Consider the following 17,170-nt stretch of genomic DNA (forward strand, 5'->3'; position numbering starts at 1 on the left):
TGCTCTCTGTCGCTAACGTTCCAAGTTCGGTAGCGAAAAATGTAAATTAACATAATTAATTATTTGTTTTTTAACTAACAAGCACCAATAAGTATTAAAATATCTATTCACTGTGCCACTGAAAAAATTTGAAGCACTTTTTATTTTGTGTTTAGAAGTTGGTGGTCGGGGAGACCTACAAAGTTTTTGGATCGGAGTTTAGGAGGAAATGAGACAATATTGAATTATTTTCGTTTCGTTTTAATTTTTCTTTAGAGTTTTCGGTAGTTTGATAACATGGCCGAAGAAAAAGTTTACATCAGTGACCTGTCTTATCCAATTGAAAAAAAGAAGTGCCTCATCTATAGAATATTCGGTAAGTTTTATGTTTGTAAAAAAATATTGAAACAAATTTTTGTTTTTTTTTTATCTGATATTATTTGAAGTTCAATAGCAACTATTATTTCAAAACTTTAATAGATTGTCGTTTTTTTAGTAGACATATTATCGAACTATTTAATTTATGTTCCAATTAAATGTTTGATAAATATATTTATATAAATATCAAACAATTTAACACGTTGATTTTGTACAATACAATGAAAAGTTGTGCAATTCAATAGTTACATTCTAACAAATACTTTTATAAACAAAAATCAATACTATATTGCTTTAATGTGTATATAACTTTAGTCAAATGGAAATCTATAAAGAGGTTTAGCTTTTTTATTATCATCTGTCAATATGACAATATTTTTGATGTACCGGGTGGGCAACTAACAACGCTCGTCATATCTCAGGAACGGATTATATTACAGCTTCAAAAAATTGTAACAAAAAAGGGCTCGAAAAACACGTGGAATTATTTTCAGAATTTTAGATCCACCACTATTTGAAAATATAAAATTAAAAAAGCAAAATTTTTAAAAATTTACCCAATTAAGTGGCATTTTATATACAATACTCGAATTCTTCAAGAAATTCTGCGCATTTTTCATCATACGAGTTATAGTCTATCTCTTCAAACAAGATGTAGGGGAGAGTGGGAAACTTGTTATTAAAAATGCGTGTAGTCCGGTTCTGCTTAGCCGATTTTTATAAACTCGATGTTGTTTAAAAGAGCTTTTATGAAGCATCACAAAATATATAAATTCTAAAGAATTTAATTAGCAACGTGAATGCTATATATTTTTTATTACTGGACAAAAAATGAAAATAAACTGGACAGAACCGGATTTATACGATTTTCTCACAGTTCCTACTATCTCCCACCTTTTATTTGAAGAGATAAGTTAAATATTATGGAATTAATAATGCACAGATGTTGTTGAAGAAACCGATTATCGTATTATAAAGTGCCACACCAAAGCCACAAAAGCCCTAATGGTGTGCAGAAACTTTGCAGGGAGGAATTGGGGTTGTACCCCAAAGATCCTTCGGTGGATGTACACGGCAATTGTGTGACCAAACATCACATATTGGGCAGTGGTTTGGTGTACTAGAATTATTCTGAATATCACGAGGAACAACCGCTCAAAGATACAAAGACTGGCTAGTTTATGTGCAACCGGGACCATGAAATTTTGCCCAACAGCTGCACTAGAAGTGATTCTAAATCTCCCAACTCTCCACACAGTTATGGAAAGCGTGGCACTTAGAATGAGACCTGAATCCTTCTGTAGTATCGGCTACATAGCAATGGAAAAGAAGGTAAATAGGAGCAAAACCAATTATTGGGACAACCTACAGGGGCTAAGATAGGCAAAGACTCTTCTGGGTAACTATAACCAGAGTAGATCTGCTGAATGCCTCAACAAACACCTGAAGACGCTAAACCTAGCAGATAATGCGGCGTGCAGGTTTTGTTGCACAGAGAACGAAACTCTATTTACATTCTCTCGAAGTGTGAAGACTAAGTTCTCTGGCAATTAAAGCCATTCTAGACGTTTTGAAAGGAGAAAAATAGTCACTAGGAGCTAAATCTGAAAATATGGTAGCAATTTCTATCCTAATCGGTATTTGCCGTGGAAACATTTGAGAAACAATTTTATCTACTTTATATATTCTCACTTAAATGACTATAAAACCTATCAAAGGCTACGACTGCAAACATAATCTATAAACCAGTTCAACAGGCCTTATAGGCACAAAATATTCTTTGATAATAGTCCTCTTTGGACTCCAAACGTTTAGTTTCCTGAAACCAGTCTTTTGTCGATTTCCCTCCTTCGTTTGTCACTCTCATTGATTCGAACTCCTGGACTTTATCAAAGCCCTGTTTTGCACTGTGACCACTTAAGTGCAAACATATATACCGGGGCGAGTTGTAAAGAAGCGATTATAGTACCACGATAAAACTAGAGAAATTCACTAATTTGTGACTCCAATAAGAAATCAAAGTGTCGTCTGATTATTATCAAGTCGCAACTGTTTGTTATATTTTTTATGCTGCTTCGAGTAAGAGCCATGGAAACGTATTCAACGAAATAAGGGAACAAACAATGAAAGCGGGATGCCTGAACAACAAAAAAATACCTAAATATCGAAAGTAAAATCAAGATAATATATAAAACGATTGTAAGATCTATCATTACATACGCAGCAGAAACAAAACTAGATACAAGTAGGACACTTCAGACGTTGAGAACAGTCGGAATTAAAATACTCAGAAGTATACAAAAAAAAAGGCAAAACTCTACAGCAAAGTGGAATACGTGGATAGAAGTACCTGGTCTGACCTAGAGATTTCGGAAATTGCTTGAAAAATATCACTAGACAAAATAGGTGCATGGACATGAGAAAGCTGTGCGCAAGATGGGTGCCGCGTTTCCACACAATGGAATAAAAACAGCGTCGCGAAGATGTTTCCATCGAGTGTTTGGTCCATCACTTCACATCAGAAACAGAAAAATAATCAAAACAATGGACTGAAAAGGGGGAACCAGAACCAAATAAGGCAAAGACCGTTTCATCTGCAGGCAAGGTCATGGCGTCGGTTTTTTGGGATGCGCGTGCGATAATTTTCATTGACTATCTTGAAGAAGAAAAAACTATCAATGGCGAGTATTATGCAAACGTACTGCACGTTTGAGCGAAGCAAAAACGGCCACATTTGGCTAAGAAAAAAGTATAGTTTCATCAATACAATGCACCAGCTCGCACATCGTTAGATTTAGCCTCCTTGGATTATTTTCTTTCCCCAGACTTGAAAACTGATTCGGTAGTCAAAGATTTTCTAATAATGAAGAGGTGATGTCAGCAGTTGATGGCTATTTTGAGGAACTTGACGATTCTTATTATGAAACTTATTGAACATCGCTGGGAAAAGTGTATGGAGCTAATAGGAGATTGCGTTGTTGGGCTAGGTAGTTCTGGGATCATCTTAGTATAGGACATAGATGGATGGGTGAGACAAAGACGAAAATTCTGGAACAATCATAAAATTATTGGAAGACAGTAGACTTGTAAGAACGCAAAAATGAACAACCCAGAAGGAAGAAGATCACCTAAACTTCGTCTTCCGAGAGAGACTTGCTGGTAATGAACAGATAGTAGTCTACGAATATTGTCATCCGAGTTAGAAAGAAGAAGAAGGGATAAGATTAGAACGATTTTACTGGATATTGTTAAATATATAAATGAATAAATAACAATTGAAAGTACGGGGTGTTTGAACCTATGTTCCATTACAGAACGCAAACTAATTTTTTGCCCCAAAAAGATAAAAAAAAATCTGTGCATAAATTTTTTGCAAGGTTGTATTAGAATATTCATGTAACGAATGTGACCTTTTCAAGGTAGCATAATCTCAATTAAATATAATTACAATAAATTCTAGTTATTAAAGATGGAATTATAATCAATTACCATTTTATATGTATTTGTATTAAAATCAAATTGTTAGTATCTGATTTAAATTAAAAAATATCTTCTATAAAATGTTTAAAAACAGGGCTGTCCAATTTCAAGTACCCCAAAAGGGACGTTTTACAAAATATATGGTTTAAAGCCTTTTTATTATTGGGGCCCCCATAAGGAATTTGGTATCCAGGAAAAATTAAAAAAATACTATTAATACGTTAGATTTGTGGAATCAACACATCAAAAAATCTGGGGCCTCTTGAACCCCTCCCCCCAAGCCAATAGCTTAATCCGGTCCTGCTATTAACTAATACAGTACAACATCGTAAATACGGAATCGCTGGGAAAAGATTGGTTCCGGATTTTAGATTTTTACGTGTTTTAGATCATCGAATGTCACGCCATCTATCGCGATAACGAGAAATTATCGCCATCTAGTGTCAAATACAGAATCTAAAAATGCCGAGTCGGTTGGTATGATAAATAATTATTGATGTTTACCACGAGATGAATGCTATACTGGGTAACATTTTTGAAACCCCATTTTTGGGGCGTAAATTTTAATTATGAAGATTCAAAAATTCTTGGAACGGAATTTAATTTACGAAAAAGTGAATTTTTAGAAATAGTTCACATACATAAGAACGAAAAAGCTATAAATGATAAAAAAGACTATTTTGTAAATTCTAATACAACTACAACGTATGTTGCTTTTCGAGAATTAACCGGTTAAAACTAGAATTTTCCAATGTTTTTTTGAATGAAACAATAATACTCGTTAATTCGCGTTCGGGAGCTGGAGGTGACAGGACGACGACTGATTTAGATAAACATTCTTGTTTTAAACAGCGATTCAACGAAAAGATCTGCTTATTGTCGCGTAATGAAACAAATTCATGCTGTATGAGTTCTGCCCAATTTAGTGAGTTTTTAGAGTCTGCTAAAGTAGCAATAAAAGGTATGTTGTAAAAAAAGAGAAGATCTTTGATATTCTGCACGAAATCCATTTGACAATAGGAGGAATACATCGAATGCTAGAGAAAGTTAACAAGACATATGAAAATATAACCCAGGAAGTTACAATGGTTTATTTAAAACTTTGTATTACATGCCAGAAACATTTATTTGTTTTTATATTCGTTTTTGGTATATTATATTACACGTGAATAGTAAAAAAGATTGCGTTTTAACTTTTAATTAGTATCATCTAAGTAGTTTACTAATTTCTCCTTAACTAAATCAAGGATTAACTAAATAGTGCAAGAAATCACAGGATCATTCGCGTTTTTCCCACAGAGTTTGGATAATACATGAAATGTCTGGTTAAAACTTGCATTATCCAATTACATAAACATCAAAATAACAATTTTATCTGCCATCCTGTAGTATGCAGTAATTGTGTTAACAAAATAAAAATCGATTAAAAAAAATAACCTAAATAAATTGTGTGGAATATGTCATAATTCTTACTGTTATTGTTATTATTTAAATTCAACAATTAATAACCAGAATGTACTTAATGACTAAGAGTAAATAGAAACTCGACAAAATAAACAATCAGTTGAAAAGCAGAGAAATTTTATGAATTAGACTGTATTAGAAGTGATTAAATGGAAAACATTGTTTGTGATTACAAATAATTCACATACATCTGTTGTTTATCAGTTGAAATTTCAATTAACACTATGAAAATTCTTAAAAATATAATAATATTTTTGTTTTTAAATCAATTTCGGTAAGAAAATAATCTACTATCACTTATAATACATCCATAAACAGTATTATTGTGTTAACTACCAGTGATTATTTTGTTTTATTCACAAATAAGCATTAAATTCAGTTGTATTGAAATAGTACTTACCAACGAAATAACGCAATTTCATTTATTTTTGGACTAGACAAAAATTCACTAAAATTTATAACCTATAAAGCAATTACTTTCACTTTCAATTATGATTGCAGATATACACAGGTGTTGTATCTTTCTCTCTTACTCTAAAGTAAAATGGAGGAAACAAAAGGTTCGAAATAAAACGTTTATCGATACTTATTTCGTAGATGTTAAATTTTTAAAATGACATATTTTTATAGTAACAAACGTTTAGGCCTATTCGAATGTAAATGAATAATTTGTGACATTTATATTCTTCTTCTGCCAAAACAAAACTAAACAATTTCGCTGGTTAATTAATGTATAATAGATATTACTTATAAATTACTTTATTTGCAGTATTAACAGACGGTCTTGGTCTCTGTACAAATGACAAAATAGTAACATCGCCAAATAAATAATAACAAAGTGAAAAGTAGATTTAAGTAGATAACTTGAAATGTTTGAATTAAAATTAAACGAATGTTGCATCTATATAAATATAACAATTAAATTAAAAGTATAAAAACTATTTATTAAATTTGAGGTATCACGGGTAGACTGTAGTTCTTTTTACGTGCAACTTAAAGAAACTAAGAGGATAATAGAACAGGATCGGACTCGGAATATTTGAATATAAGACAATATTAAAATGATGACTTTACAAACCAATTTAGATGAAAATTTCTTTGAACTTAAGGATTAACTGACGTTTAAATATATACAGAGACGGATTTAGGTTTGCTTGCTAATAAATATATATATATATTTTTAATAATAATGTATTTGAAAATTTCTTATCAATCAGGGTATATTGGGACTTTTTATGGAGTGAGTAGATGGAAAAATGCTGCTACAAAAAAATTCTAATACGAAAGCTTGTTTCTGAGTTACAGGACTATAAAGTAAAATCAGAACGTATATTTTCTAAATTATACATTCGAACATTATGAATTTTTAATGGATGCTTACGTATATCCTTGTAGTGTGTTTGACAGAATAAATAATTGTACACTACTATCTGAAGGACAGGGGCGGCTCATGCCCAATGGTTACAATTCGTAACTTTTACAGGGACAACCTGTACTGTATAAAGATAGCCAAAACGAATTTTTCAATCGATTTTTTAACAGAAATGTGTCGTTTAACTCTATAAAATGTATGGTTTAGGAGATTGTAGATTTTTAGATCGTTGTACGTGTCAAGGAAACCGTTCGCCATAAAGAGACGTTCTGAAAAAAATTTTTGGTAAGGAATCTTTGACTTGATAATGAAAACTGATACATTCATTGCCTAACGTCTCTTCTAAATCATCGGGATACTTATTGACTAGTTTTTTTACTCGTTTGTATCTATTTCAGATAAGTAATCCAAAAATTTGAAATTTTCGTAAAGTTTTTAATATTCACTTTTAGGCCTGGCTAATTGTATAGTCAGTGTGTCTAGAATAGGGCAATGAAAATTTGTGCCCGACTTTTCTTGAGACATCTGGCTGAATTTTTTCGTTTTTTGTACGACGATTATCATTGGCTATTTCTTCATACGTCTGTCTGTCTTGTCTCGAAGAAATAAAGCCAGAGAACTATACATACATCTGTAAAACGGATGATAAATCATCTTGAGATTCTTTAAGCTTCTTACTTACAGGATTAAAACAATCTTAAGTTACGTTCCAAACAATTACTAGGATTGCTGTTTCTAAATTTTCGTTGCAATCATCCTTTTCCTAATTTGTAGCATGCATCATGTCGAGCAGACCAACAAGTTTGGGAAAGTCTTAACTTGTAAGTTTTTCCGCTGCTTAAAGACTTCCCAACGATGTTTAGCTATAGTGAAGAAATTGTATAGTTCTTGTAAAATAGAAAAGAAGACGACTGCGACATGATCGTGTCAAATTTGCTGGCATTATCATACAATTGATCACGACAGTTCATCAAAACCTCGAAATTTAAACAAAGCATCCATATTTTCAGCTTCATGGTCGATATTTGGCAAGAATTCTATAAGTATTTCAACAATTTCACATTTATCACATACATATCTTATAGTAAGCTATTCGACATGTGCTATAACAGGCGTAGAATCTAGAAGTACACCAAAATATTTAGCACATTACTAGAAATGTGTTCCCATTATGAGGATCTCCTATTCGTTCTGAATTTACTCAAAAAGGCAGGCTTCTACTTTTTTTCGTCTGTAAGATTATGCCTCCTTAGGCCTGGTTTTCTTCTGAGGATGAATTTATTAAAAGTTATTACCAAAGGGAATCGAAAACAGGTTACTGTCCATGTTCAAATTGATGCCCATCTTGGTCAATGTATTTATGGCAACGTTTCTCAACGGAGAGGTCTGGTTAAGCGTGTCAAGCTGCTCGCAAAGAATTTCCAGTTTTTCAATTGCAATTCGGAGGTCGGGACGGGTGCAAAAACGTGGTACTTCAGAAGGCCCCATATGAAGAAATCACAGAGTGTCAAGTCAAATTTTCGAGCACGAGACCCCGCGGATGGATACCTGACGATTTTTCGAGAGAGTTGCCTGACTTATGTTGACCTCTGAATAACTTGTTATTTTTCTCATTATATACTTTTTATTTTAATTTAATATACATTAGCAATCCGTAAGTGTGTAATACATACTATAAAATATCAGGATGGATTGTTTTCTATAGTCCACTGTGTATATTAAATAAGTTTCAAATACAGAAAATTTCCCATTAAGTTATATTTTCTGTTAATTTGTATAGAGATAAGAAACCGTCGTCATTGTAGCGATTAGCACTTCCGTATATGAAATTTCGTTGTGGTTATCGGGTTTCTCTATCATAAATTATGAAAATTTGAATATCAAATTTCAGTATCACAAATTTTTCGTAGTAAGCACTATATTCGACTGTCTACATTGTATACCACCATCATTTTGTTTACAATATAATTCAGAACAGGATTTTCGTTTTTTTTAAGATATAGAATAAATAAATATTAATCTAAGGACACTGAAATGGTACAGGGTGATACACGGTTTCTAATCGATTAATTTTTGGCTAATTTTCCTGCTTTTCAATTTATTCATTTAAAATGTATAATATAAGATGATGAGCATCATTTCGAATGCAGTCTCAAAGTTTTTTATCAAAATTTTCCAACACAAGGATTTCTGTAAACATTGGCCAATTTGATCCTGCCTTAGTGCTAATGGGGGGACATATTGTGCTTGCCCCTTGTGTATTTTGGCTTGAATTTCATTTTCTGTTCTTGATATTAAGTTTGACCACTATTGTCGAATAGTAATCTCCAGTTATTGTTCTACCCTTATCCAAAAAATCAATCATGATTACTCCATGGCAATCCCAAAAAACTGAAGCAAGAACTTTTCCAGCAGATTTTTGGACACGAAACTTCTTAGGTCTTTGAGAATCAGAGTGTCGCCATTCCATCGATTGTTGCTTTGTTTCTGGATCGTAGAAATGTACCCAAGTCTCATCCATAGTTAACAATTCAGTTTAAGAAGTCTACATCGTTTTTAAATCGAACACAGATCGAACGCTTGCACGCTTTTGGTCAACATTCAAACATTTGGGGATCCACCAATTTTTCCTTATGTCCAAATCGACGTGGACCATATGAAGAACGCTTTCGTATGAGATATTCAGTGCTTCAGATATCCGTTTTAGCCCAATTCGACGGTCTGATAAAATCATGTCATGAACTGCTTCGATATTTTCGGGGACTGACACAGAAACTGGCCTTCCCGATCTGTCATCATCTCCAACGGAAAATTTACCTCTTTTGAAGCTTGCAGTCCAATTTTTCACGGTCGCATATGAAGGACATTAATCACCAAGGGTATTAAGCATATTTCGGTGGACATCTTTTTCCTTTCAATTTATTGCGAAACTTTGATTTACTTTTTTGACGTCAAACTTTACACTGACACTTCTAATAAGTTATTGTTCGTTGTTATGGTAACGCAATATTTTGTTTACGCATGGAACTGGTCTAGGCTAACTAGATATCAATACATACTCGTATTCTGTGGCAGAATTCTACAATCCACCACAGACTGACGCATCTTTTGACAGTTCCGAACGCTTGGCGTTAGTCAAGCTGATACTGCCACGTTTGAATTCAGGTGCCCAAAGTTTATATAGAGTTAGGGTTTTGATTCTGTATGCAATATTCGTCTGACTCACAATTGATTGGTAGATTACTATTAAGTCGTCTAGTTGATCGTACTAAGCTTCTGACAACTGCTTCCCTTATCTTTTCAACATTATCTGCAGTCTTTATACTGCATCTCGGGCTAGGATGTTTCATGTGGTATTTATACAGTCAATATGAAGTTTTGCACCCATTTGAGGATGGCGTTACGGTTTAGAACAGTTTTCTATAGACATTATGACAGAATAAATAAAATGACGTTTTATGCAGTTTCTATCGTCTTCTAAGTATTATGCAGTTGAAAACTGTCCGTATCCCGTGTTTCGCGATATATAAAGAAATATTTGACTCCAGAATAGTTATTTGTATGCCATGGACTGAAAGTGTTACTTTGTACACAACATTTTTTAGACGACGCATAAAAATGTAACAAGAATTCTTTAATACTTTTAATCATCGAGAATGTGGACCATAAAGTAGAAATTTTCCATCGCTGATGTTTTCTTTTTCATCATCATTGATTGTTATTCATTAATTTAGACAAAACTTCGGATAAAACAAATAATTTCAGAAAATTGAAAATTTTGGGTTATACAAAATCATCGATGTGAAACTGTCAACTGTCAACTGTCAACATTGAAGTGGCTAAAGTCTCATTTAGAGAAGTTAAAGTTGTTTACTCCAGAGCGTCCCGAAAGTGTTTTACAGTACGGAACTGTCACTTTCACTACATGGAACACTTGAAACGCAACTTTCGGTATGTAAATGAATACAGAACGAACAACGTTCAGATGGCGTCGTCTAAAAATTAATTTTTTGTCGGTATTGGTTTCCAAAAATGTCAAACATAAAGATAATAGTTTGAATTGAATTGGTAATTATAGTTAACCATAAAATGTAAACTATAAGACGTCTGTTCGAACTATCACCTTTGTATTGTACGAATTTAGTATATTCATTTGAATTTTTTATACTGAAAAGTAGATTTTTTATCATGCAATGTATTCGTGATACGCCGATTAATCTAGCACGTTTCCTGTGTCTACAACTACAAAACTATTTCTCCCTTATGATCTCGGGGTCAACTATATTGTTTGTATATTTCATCGTATATGGCTATTACACAAATTTATGTTATATCTATAAACTGGTTTATCTATTTTTGCGAATTACTAATTTATTTTACTGTGATAGTGATTTTGTTTTCGAAATATGTGTTCATTAATTAAAAGTAGTGAGTTTAAATGTAAGTATGTATGTTGTTTTTAAACAGGGATTTAAATATATATGTTACAGTAGAAATTATAAATCGCTGATTGGCAGTGTTCGTGATTTTTTTAACAAATCTTCAAAATTTATTGTTTCTCATTACTTTATATATTTTTAAAGTAATACAGATCTTTAACAGATGCTTTTATAAGTATAACTTCATCTTCAACCCTCCTTATTGGGTCAATAAAATAGAGTGCGTGTTTTTTTAGTTGCTACCTCACCTAACCTAACCTAATCAATGTTTGTTTTCGTAGTATCCATAATATTTAGTAATTTTACGAGAGGGTAGCAAAAAACATCTATATGCAACATCACATTTTCAAAAACATAATTATATACAGCAAAGTTGTTGTATACTATTACTCAAAGGACTGAAAAAAGAATCAAAATATTTTGACCGCAAAACTGAAATACCAGGGCGAGTTCAAAATTATCGCTTAAGGTGGATTTAAACATTCGTAGATTAGTATAGAAAAAATCTACTATTCAGTTTCGTTAATAATTTTTCTTCGTCGAAAAGTTTCTGTCCCAATTAATTTGATTTTGTTATTGTTTCCATTGTAACACAACGCATTCTCTTTTGAACAACTCTTTTACAAATAGGACCATTTTTCCACGATTTCGTCCTTCAAACGTTCCAATAGGTTGAGCTTCTGTCCTAATTCATTTGATTTTGCTAACGTCCCAATAACGTTGAATAAACACAATATAAATCGATAGAATTAGTTAAACAAAATACTTGACATCGATATTACTAGAAAAATTACAGATTTATAAATATGAAATGCGGTCAAGCTAAAATATAAAATTATATGAATACATTTATTTAGAGAGAGAGAGAGAGAGAGAGAGAGAGAGAGAGAGACCCGAACTGTGCTTATTATTATTGCTTTCAATCGGTAATTTACTTCGCTTCGGTATTTGTAAAGAAAACTTGATCGTGTACGAACCGGTGCAATTTCGTTTATAAAAATTGTTTATTAAAACAATGTTTTGCTTATGAAGTCAACGGCCTAAATACTAATATTACTCAATAACGTTTTCTAACATTTTAATTGAAAATGTCTCATAAGAAATGACATCAACCGTATCTACATTAACATTTTTATTGAGTCCAATTAAAAGGTCAAATTGATGTGTATGGTGTCTATAATCTAGTCATTATCTTTTGTCGATACGAGGTCTGGCTATTAACTAACGAGACTAGATGGCGCCGTAGACCATTGGGGTAAAAAACGAGTAGTGCGTTGTGTATCTAGATATCTTGTCTATGCACTTTCCAAAACACGTAAAAAAACTCCGACTGAGTGCTACAAATTGTTGCAAGAGGCTTCTGGGGTCAATTCGCTATCTCGTGTTCATGTTTTTGAGTGGTGTAATCTCTTTAGTGAATGCCGAGACAGCACTGAAGATTATCGAATGAACATCCAGATGTTTGCCAAGGCTATAAACGCCGATAAAGAAACTGTTAGAAAAATTTTACACACAGGAACTACATATGACAATAGTCTGTGTGAAATTTGTGTCAAAAAATTTTACTCTTGCGTCAACGGATCTGCTCAGATCTCCTTGAAAGGTTGGAGAAAGATCTGCTTTGAAAGGGATCCGATTTGATTCGATGGAAGCGATAAAGCAAAAAACGGCTGAGCTCCTACAGACGCTCACCAAAGAAGACTTCCAGCACTGCTTCAATCAATGGAAAAAACGTATGGAAAGTGTGAGGCGAGGGGGAGGGAGTATATTGAAGGGGAGTATTCGAATGTTCTATTATTACAGTATACGATGGCGATGTAAAGCAGAAGAAGGAAACAATACTTATATTGTAAGTTTCCGCCATATTTGTGGTGTCAACTGTCAAAATTTTACATATTTCCGTTGTTGTACCATCTGCACGTGATGTTGTTCATACAGTCAGCACCGGTGGTTTAATTTCCAAAAGGCCATTCTGTATATTTCCAGATGCCGCGACATTAGAGGAGTAGGTCGATTTGAGTTAATAAAAAAGTATTAATACGATGATAATGGTAATGAGAGTTCCTCACAAGCAACTGTTTTTCGCTGGTGCAGCGGATTTAAAAGACGACGGATGTCGCTTGGTGAAGAGGATACGTGCTGGTAGGTCAGCAGCATCACAATGAAACATCGTCAAACAGTGAACAGCAAATGGTTGAATTTTTCAAAGAGGTTCAAAAAATATTCCAATCTGTCCATGGTGTTTACTTAATCTATAAGTGGTTTAACCAATATAACTAATTTAGAAGTTAGTCATAATTTTTTTTGAATTGTGATGGCGTACTACGTTCCAAGAGAAACAACTGGAAATTTTATGAGTATTAGAAAATAATTGGACTAATAATGGACTAACTAACATAGCGAAATGTCATGAATCGCTATTGCTCTCTAAAACTCTTCCTGTTTGTCCACATAAATCACCAGGTCTAGCATTATATGTATGGTTCTCCCAGAAAAACGTGTTTCATATTAACAAGTGGGTTGTAAACTTCGTATACTAGCGAATAATTTTTTGTAATAGAATTTGATGTCATTTTGAGAACAGGAAACAGTCGATAGAGGACAGATCTGGATAATACGGTGGGTGTTTCACCAATTCGGAGTGTTTTCATGTATTTGGGACATGGTGCATTGTCTTGTACTTTCTTCTTCTTCAACTGGGGAAGTTTTTCCCGACAGTCGATGAATATTATACCATGCGCATCCCAAAATACATTTGCCATAACTTTTACGTCTATTCACGCCTTGGAGTCGGTTCATCACGTGCAGTCCACTCGGCAGACTGTCTCGACGGACTGACTCCGGAGAGACATGATAATTGAGATGACATTTTATCTTGTTAATTCAAAATCAAGTGGATTTGATAATATCAGCCTACGAACGTATCAGCCCACCTAATATTTCTGACATTGAGAAGATATTTCAGAAAAGTGCTCTTTGTAATATTTCTGAGGCAGTATTATGAAGTAGTAGTTATATTTTACGTTATATTTTTATGTTTTTATAGTTTTAAATACAAAAAAGTGTATGACTAAAAAAGTAGAATGAACGCGAACTTTTTTCTGTTCTATTCCAAAACGTGCAGGCGATTTTATGAAAAATTTCAATTTTAGAAGCACTGGAGGCTCAAAATATACTATTTAAATAAATTTAAAGACGTATACGAGGTGTGGCTATTAAGTAAAGAGCCTAGCGCTGATACATACGCGAATGATTAGCGACTGTCAACTAGCTTGAAGCCTTCTCTTTCTGCCTGTTGTCAAACCAGTGTAGCCGTTGTCACCGTGTACTGTAAACATGATAGCAACAGATTTTTGAATGGGTCAAGATGTCCGAGAAAATTTTGACGTTCTATATGTCAAAAACGAATGAAAGTATCGAAAAAGTCGGTAATTTTGTTTGATCTGACCGTCGACGTCGGGGGATTGCTGAATCTATACGAATAGGAAGAATAATAGATCTTGTGAGTGAATATGATAAATGAAAGTCGCGAATTATCCCACCACTCCTTGCGGAGTCAAACTAGAAAATATTAAAAACACCAACGCTTGCCACGAACATAAATCGTCATCAATCATTCATTCGTCCAGCGATTAGACGAAAACAAACTAGGATTGGATTGCTATTTGTCTTCTCAAAGAAATAAGTACATCGAACTAAGAAGAAGTGATAAAAGTTACCTAATCAATATCCGACCAGACTGTTATTTGAAGTCAAACTAAATTAAAATCCTAAATCAACGGCCCTGAATCAAATTTTCAAGAAATTAACTCAAGGCCCAGTGTTTGGACAATTTATTGTCCTCTTATTCTAATTGGAGGAATCATTGTTAGCAAGAAACTTTATTCAAATGACAGAAGACCACCCTATGAACCCAACTAGTGTTCAACTTCTTTGTTAGCCGTCGAAGTTGAATTTTCGAATGGAGGAACTATCTCACCACTCCTAATAGGAACCAACGTCATAGTTAAGTGATTCCAAGTATCCTTTAGACTCTTGAAATTCCATTAACGTATCAAATTACTTACTTTTATTTTATATTAATGCGACCCTAACGATCATAAATATAACTAATGATAGCTTTTGTATACAATGAGATTAGTTTTTAAGAGAGAATATACAGAGATAGTGTGTTGTTGATAGTTTTGACATCCCATGAGTACATTCGTCATATTATTGAAACCATTTTATTTATTTATATTTTTTGCTTAATTATTATCTTTTTACAAAGTTATGAATTGAATTATTTAACTCGCGAACATGTCATTACTTGTCAAAATTCTTTTAGTAGCCCATAGATCAACTTCTATACCTGTTTGGATATTATTTATTAATATCAACGTCGAGACTTTTATTTCATCGTAGTAACACGATTATTGATTTGATAATGAATCAATTATTTAAATATTGAATATATTTGTTTCAAGTACTACAATGACTTTGGTAAATGAGGTCAAGTTTAATTAACAACGGCATTGAAGAACCTTGAAATGTTTGCAAATAGATTCGCTCTTTTATACTAGAAACTCAATCTCAATAATAATATTTGATACATGCCTTGGGTTTATTGAAATTTTATACGAGATGTCACATTTCAAAAAGAAAACGCGTAGGTATTCTATTAGACCAGGGTAGAAGCCTTTAAAAATGATAAAAAGTGAGAAAAATTATAGTAGGATGAAATTTCTTGGAGAAGGAAGAGAATATAAAACAAAATTAAAGGAAAAATAATTTACGGGCGGTATCGATTTCAAAATTTCGAAACTACGAATCATATAGAAAAATAAAAAATAACAAAGTTATAGATAATAAAAAGATTTATAACTTTTGTATTCACATATTTTCACGTAACCTCAAAATTTATGTGAAAAATTCAAAAAACCAACTCGTTGGTTTTTTATCTTTTATAAAAAACATTTTTTTCCTCGCTTTTCGTTCCTGGTTTGCGGGACAAAAGTGGCCTATTCTCTCCCGGGAAGAATTTTCTTCGTTTACTCTCTATGACAGTTTATCGCGTGGAAATACAGAATTAAAATTAAAAAAAAAAAAGAATTTGGACGATTCTAGTAATAGTGATTTAGATTAAGTCAAGGACGAACGTTTCATCCCGTCGAGAAAAAAGTAGAGAGAAAAGTAGGACATTCTCGCCCTCGATTTTTGTCACTCGAGCCGAAGGTCAAGGCGAGGCCCTTCTTTTATCCCTAGGTGCGTAATGTACTATTTTTTTTTTCATTAACTTTAGAGAAAACTTACCTTCTCATATCCCAAACATACTGTAATTTATTTGATTTGAAATATTTATTTTTCAACCTTTTTTTGACTTAATAACTAAAAGAAAACCTAATCTAATTACTTATATTTATCAATGTACCATGATAAATAATTGAAACTTCTACAAATGAAAATTTTCGTATGCGACTTTTTTTCGTTTTCTTTTACATTTTCGGAGAAAATTTCATGGTGGTGGTAATATTTTTTACACTATTAGAAAGTAGAGATTTAAAAGAACAAAAAACTTATCGACTTTTTAAAAAAAGCTGATATTTTGAGGGGAGAATTTTCAATTGAAAATTAGGGTGCTTTTTATATATTAAGTCAAAATAAGATTGATAAATAAATATTTCAAATTAATTAAATAAATTACGGTGTATGATAAGTTTTCACTAAATTTCGTGAAAATTTTTTTGTAAAGCCAAAAAACTTGGTTTTTTGATTTTTTTACATAAATTTTGAGGTTATTTCAAAAATGTGTGAATACAAAAGTTGTAGATCTTATTTTTACTTGGAATTTTTTTCACTAATTTTGGAGAAAACTTATCTTCTCATATCCCAAACATACTGTAATTTATTTGATTTGAAATATTTATTTTTCAACCTATTTTTGACTTAATAACTAAAAGAAAACCTAATCTAATTACTTATATTTATCAATGTACCATGATAAATAATTGAAACTTCTACAAATGAAAATTTTCGTATGCGACTTTTTTTCGTTTTTTTTTACATTTTCGGAGAAAAT

At 32.6% G+C, this 17,170-nt stretch overlaps 1 protein-coding gene across 2 annotated transcripts in view; it reads left to right on the forward strand.

Moving 5' to 3' along the window:
- The window catches only part of LOC130899068 (sialin), a 46,845-nt gene that overhangs the window by 448 nt on the left and 29,227 nt on the right, over positions 1–17,170 (forward strand). Inside the window, exon 2 of one of the 2 annotated variants that reach the window (XM_057808811.1) lies at positions 156–355. In XM_057808811.1, the coding sequence (XP_057664794.1) occupies positions 277–355 (79 nt within the window). In that variant the 5' untranslated portion in view covers positions 156–276. Of the gene's footprint in view, positions 1–155; positions 356–11,021; positions 11,114–17,170 lie in introns of those variants that run through there. The other variant, XM_057808812.1, reaches the window with a different exon arrangement.

Source organism: Diorhabda carinulata, chromosome 10 (assembly GCF_026250575.1).
Source record: "Diorhabda carinulata isolate Delta chromosome 10, icDioCari1.1, whole genome shotgun sequence".
NCBI classification, from domain to species: Eukaryota; Metazoa; Arthropoda; class Insecta; order Coleoptera; family Chrysomelidae; genus Diorhabda; species Diorhabda carinulata.